The 6,000-nt window shown below is 42.8% G+C and overlaps 1 protein-coding gene across 1 annotated transcript in view; it reads left to right on the top strand.

Moving 5' to 3' along the window:
- LOC129676883 (ATP-binding cassette sub-family G member 3-like) overlaps window positions 1-6,000 on the top strand; it is a 49,194-nt gene that overhangs the window by 20,625 nt on the left and 22,569 nt on the right. The window contains exons 7-9 of the mRNA XM_055607399.1: window positions 850-1,001; window positions 2,005-2,100; window positions 4,952-5,199. Of these exons, the coding sequence (XP_055463374.1) occupies window positions 850-1,001; window positions 2,005-2,100; window positions 4,952-5,199 (496 nt within the window). The remainder of the gene's footprint in view (window positions 1-849; window positions 1,002-2,004; window positions 2,101-4,951; window positions 5,200-6,000) is intronic.

Raw genomic sequence — 6,000 nt, 5'->3', positions numbered from 1 at the left:
CTTCCTTCCTTCCTTCCTTCCTTCCTTCCTTCCTTCCTTCCTTCCTTTCTTTCTCTCTTTGAAACAGAATCTTATGTGATCTAGGCTATCTTCCTGGTTGCTGGGAGTATACAGATATGCCACCATACCCAGCTTTTGTGAAATTGTTCAATAGTAATTTTAAACACTATTTTGGCTATGTTTTCCTACCAGAATATATGATTCTCTGAAACTGTGCTTCAGTTTTCCCTGCAATGGAATTAAACCAGTGATCAAATCCCAGCTTTGCCCCTCACTAGCTGTGACTCCTTGGCCTGTTGCTTGGCCTTTTGAGGCACATCCTCAGAGAGGGGAAATTACATTGACTATGCTGATATCATTAAAGTTGAGATGAGGTTATAGCTGATGCATTCAGCAGGGAGATCAAGTGGTTAGTCATTAGAACAATGAAAACTACTTCCTGAAGAAGCAGAAACTCTCTGTGACCAGAGGGAATTGAGTCACAATTTTAATGTTTGCTCTGTCATTGGTTCTCAGGCTTGGGTGATCCTGCAGATCACCTGGGCTGCCTGTTAGTGATCCAGTTCACAGTCGGAAATCCACACTGCCCAGGGATCTACACTGTCAATCAAACTCCAGTGGACTCTGGACCACTAACTGCTCACACTTTAAGAACTCCTCATCTTTTAAATAGAAGCTTGGAGCTTGGTTTTTCTCTCAGGTGCATAAAACAAGTGAGATGAGATGTTTAGTAGGGAAATTCAAGCTGAAATGGGAACAAGGAAGATAACTTCAGAAACAAAATATTTTGTTGAGAATTTCAAGGTCCCGATGTCCAGTGACTTAAGATGTTTCCCTCTTTGAACTTAGGATGTCGAAGAAGGGACGGACAATCATCTTCTCCATCAGGCAACCTGTGAACTCCATCTTCAGATTGTTCGACAGCCTCACCTTAGTGGCCTCAGGAAAAGTCATGTTTCATGGGCCAGCGAAGAGTGCTTTGGAGTACTTCGAATCCGCAGGTCTGGTTGGCTCTGCTCTGCCAGCTCCTTCATCCACAGTGTCTGTGTAGAGAACAGGGGACATCAGGGCTGCTGTCTGACCCAGTGCACACTCACTGTGTATGGGTTTCTCCACTGTAGATACCTTTGGTTGATTTGGTGACAGGACTTTGGTCAGTTTTACAGTACTGGCTTGTTGTAAGGTTTCCTGTCTTTCTCCTGTCCTGTATCCATGCCTGTGTTTGAGTGTTTTTACTGAACCCCACGTTCTGCTTTCCAGTTGTGGTGACCTTCTTAGCTGACACGCTGGCCTAGGGGCAGTTATCCATCATTGGAGCAGTGTTGGGAATGTCCAGCATCATTGCATTCTTGATCATGTAGATGGTGGTTTTCAGTTTCCCCCTAGGGTGTGATCTGAAGCTGAGAAGTGGGAGATCACTTAATTAGTGGTACCTTTGCATTTCAGGTTCTGGCTGTGCTTGGGGCTAGAGAGACTTAAGTCTGGCTGCATATTTTTATCTCCCTGTTTTCTTTAGAGTCAGATTGGATGATGAAATATTTTTCAATGTTCATGCAGTCAGCTTCATCTTTGAGCAATATGAATACAGTTACAGAGGACTATCTTTGACTCCAAATATAGGTTTAAATATATGTTGCCCAGTACTCTTTGTTTTTGGTTAATCTTTGTCATTTAAGAATGTCCAAACATTTGTGAGTTTATAGAGTCCTATAAAAATTTAGGCTAAATTCAAATGATTGTTTCACAGGAAGAGATCACATAGGTATATATATTATACACATAGCATATGTATATATTCACATATGTATATGTACATAATTATATATGTATACACACACACACACACACATATATATATATATATATGACAGGAAACCGAGATTGCTGAACCATTTTTGAGTGTATAAAATATCAAAGGATAAATTACATTCTGTCTTCCTTCCCGTCCCTAACTCTCTGAAAGAGGGTCCTCAGGTGTGTACTCTTGGGCTGCCTCCTTTGTAGGTTACATATATGACCTCCACAAGGACCCTTTAGATGTCTTCCTGGACTTCATTATTAGAGGTGCCATAAACAACACAAAGGAGGACAGCCATGAAGGTATGTGGGTTTTCTAGAGTCACAGATTTTTGCCTAACTCCTTTCATTAAAATGCAACAATGTGGTTCATTAGAATATAGTCATTTTATGTTCATTCAATGTCCTAAAATTAGCTAATAGACTTTGTTTGGTGTTAGTGCTGGGTGGTTTTTATTTAATTTATGAGAGAACAGTTATATGATATTGTCAAAAGGGAAATTTCTGTTAGAAAGTAAATGCACTCACTGTCTGTCATATTGTTCTTTCTATTGTTTTAGGTAGGATTTGCTCATGTAGCCAGCCTGACCTTGAATGTATGCTCTTTCTACCTCACCTCACAAGGACAGGCATTGCAGAGTGTGGTGGCTAGTTTTATGTGAACTTGACCCAAGCTAAAGTCACCTGAGAGGAGGGAAACTCAGTTAGGAAAATGGATCTATAAGATGGGGTTACAGAGAATCATGTAGGGCATTTTCCTGGTTAGGGATTGGTGGGGGAGGGCCTGGTCCTGAGAGCTGACCCTGGTGGTGGGGGAGCAGGTGAGCCTGCTAAGGCCAGGAGAGCAGGAGAGCTGACCCTGGCTCTTGCTGGCTGTAGCATTGGGGGAGCTAGACAGGGCGGTGCTGGAGAGCTCCCCCTGGTGGTGGGGGTATGGAGGAGCTGGCAGACTGACCAGCTCAGCTACCACCTAGGCCCAGATCCAGGGTTTGAGTTGGCCCACCCCAACATGTACCAATATGTGAACTGCTGGAGCGTGTGAAGGAGCCAGCCCTGCAGATCCAGAACTGCAGGATCTCCATGACTCAGGACAACTGGATTCCCAGAGCTGCCTGTGAGGCTCCAGTGTTGATAGTGTAGCAGGACCCAGAGGCCTCAACACAGACTAGAGACTCATTGTCATCAACAGCAAGTAAAGATGTGGGACAAAAGGTCTGTGATGCATTGTAACACTTTACAACTTAAAAAAAAAGAAAGAAACTTGGCACTTTGTACATTCGCATATACATTTACATGTGGCAGAAAGCAGGCACCAGACCTTTATAAGAAGTATAGATCCACATGGGGATGAAGCCAATGTTAAGAATTAGGATCCAGAAGGGAAAAGGTCATTCAGTTTGCTGTATCCCTGGGATAATTACAGTGCCAGGTCAGTTAAGGATGCTTTTCTTAGCTGGGAAGGAATTACACAGCAGCAACATTTTTACTCTCAAAACTTGTTGGGTTGAGGACTTAGCTCAGCTGGAGAATGCTTGCCTAGTGAGCACAAAGCCTTGAGTTTGGTTCCTGGCACTGCATACCTGTGAAGGTGTCTGCCTGCAATCAAAGCACTTGCCACATAGAAACAGGAGGCCAGGGGAAGTTCAAGGCCACCCTTTGTCAAAGCCATGTTTGACAAGTCAGGTGTGGTGAAAGGAAAAACTGAGGCAGGTGGAAGCAGCATTGGCCATTTGGGGTCAGTCACACCGGTGACTGTTGCCTTTTTCTCTTATTTGCAGTCTGTGACTGACATCTCTGTGTCATGCTCTATATCTAGATTCAAAAGCCTCTCAAAATTGGAGACCTCAGGAGCCAGTCAGTAATGACAGAAGAGGGAGGGAGATAAAGTTTCCTCTCTGCTGCTCAGGACAGGCTGGTCTGCTACTGACAGGAAAGCCTAAGCTGACCACTTTTTCCCTGCAGCCAGGGCTTCAAAAAGCTAGTAAGAGTAGGAGAGTAAGCAGTAAGCAGCTTCTAGCCAGCAACTGCAGGGAACTGTAAAAGGCCATCTTTGATCTGTAGATAGGCCTCTTGGGTAAAGTATGCCTGCTGATGACAGAACCCTGAGTCTGTTAACTTATCTGGGAGTCTACAGGGGAATGAGAAATAAGAGAGAGAGAGAGAAATAGACCACACACACACACACACATTCAATAGATGAGGCAACAAACTTTATTGTCCTGGTTACACCTCTTATACCCTAAGCAAAAGCTGTGTACCTCAGAGAGAGAATTACCTTATAGTCAAAAGCATTTATTACAGAGACAGACAAAACCATTATGGCAGGAGGGCTTTTAGTGGTTGCTTGTTTTGGTACTAAGGTAATCATCACTAGTTTTACATCTCACGATACAAAGTAAATTTAGAATGACAGTGTTTTATGCCATAAGCTGACAAGGTATAAGGAATTACAATGAAACAGTTTATAACTTTTGACACTAAGGTTTGTACTTAATTTAGACATTTCTTGGTAGTCCTATTACATTTTGGGTTCAGGAGAAGTTCACACCAACTTGCCTGTATTTCTAGTGCAGACCAGGATTCCTGCCATCTCTAGAACAAATGCTTAGCTGAAGCCACAAGCCTGTGTCCTAGTGAGGCATCTAGAGGTCCACAAAAGTATTGTGCAAAGTTTCTATTGACTATTTATCTATTTAAATTCTGAAGTTGTTTCAGTTCAAATCAGGAATTCCATAATCAGGAATTAGTTCATCTGAACAGCAGTAAAGATTCCATAGTAGTTTATTTCAATCAGAATGGGCAAATACCCAGAAAATGAGGGTTCACACCCTGCCAGAGTTTTGAGAGATAGAGCAGCACAGAAAGAAAGAAGGGGTGTCAGCAGCTGGAAGCAATTGTGGGGGTGCATCACAGTACAGCAGAATACTGGACTACCTTCCAGAAAGCCCCATGCTTACTGATCTTCCTGGAGGCCATTGCTCTCTGCAAGCCTTTGATACATAGAACTTTGAGGCCAGTCTGCATTACAATAGACTTTGTCTCAAAGAAAATCAATAGATAATTTATGGGTTATTTATGAAAAGTTAAATTTTCATAAATTTAATGGTTTCTTAATGCTAATGGTTTCTTGTCTTCATCTGCTTTTTCCCCAAAGCTGATGAACATGAAGAGTTTTTAGAGACAGAACATCAAGTCACAGAAAAATTAGCCAGAATGTATATCCAGTCTTCCTTCTTCAGTGAAACAAGTATGGAACTGGATCGAGTCCTGGGGGAGCAGCAGGTGGAGATGAGCTCAGCCTTGGAGGTCTCCTGTGTCACCCCCTTCTGCCATCAGCTCGTGTGGATTATACGTCATTCTTTCAAAAATGCCAAGGGTTTTCTAAGGGTCACTATGACTAAGGTAATCTGATGGATTATTCTAATTGTATTGAGAAAATTCAAGTGGAAGCAATTTGTTTCTGAGTCTGTCTAGTTCTGTTAGGTTAGGCAGGAGCCTGATAGGCTCAGCAGGAGTCTAATCACCTGAGAGGCAACTGAAGTAAACTCTTGGAGACCATATCAATGCAATGCAAATGACTCAAGTCATTGAGTCATGGGGCTAGCTCTGTAATTAGGCTAGAGTCAGCTCCAAGTCAGGAAAGGCTCAGGTTTTTAAAAGAAATAGCACAGGGAGAGAGGAGGTTACAAGTCTGACAGCATGGGAGCAGATATAGAGTCTATTTTGGGCACCTGGTCTGGCCAGTTTTGTCTCAGACATCTGGGGGATATCTGATCTTTCCTGATAGGTGCAGATTCAGCTACTGTTAAAGGTGGGAACGTAATTAGTACATCCTTTGGTCTGACTAGGCCATTGTTAAAGGTGGGAAAAGCGATTTGCTCATCCTGTGGTTGCTCTGAAAATTAGGGCTATGTGCCTTTAGTCAAAAGGTCAGGGGCTATTGGTAGGGGAATTAGGACCATCTGGATCCCCTGCTAGACAATGTTATTTTCTTCTGCAACCAGGTGGAGGTCTTTGCTTGTTCATTTCCTTATCTCGGTCTGTGCAGATGGCTAAGGTCAGGAGGGGCTGTTACATTCTCCTGTTCTCTGGAAAAGTACTGATAGACTTTAGTTTGACATGGGCCTATAATTCAAAAATATAGGTTTCATGACAATTAAAAGAAATAGAGGTTATAGGGTTAGTCTGATTCTTTCACTTCAG

This window comes from Psammomys obesus, unplaced genomic scaffold, assembly GCF_907164565.1.
Source record: "Psammomys obesus unplaced genomic scaffold, mPsaObe1.curated_primary_1811, whole genome shotgun sequence".
NCBI lineage: Eukaryota > Metazoa > Chordata > Mammalia > Rodentia > Muridae > Psammomys > Psammomys obesus.
This window is presented reverse-complemented; position numbering and strand designations above follow the sequence as displayed.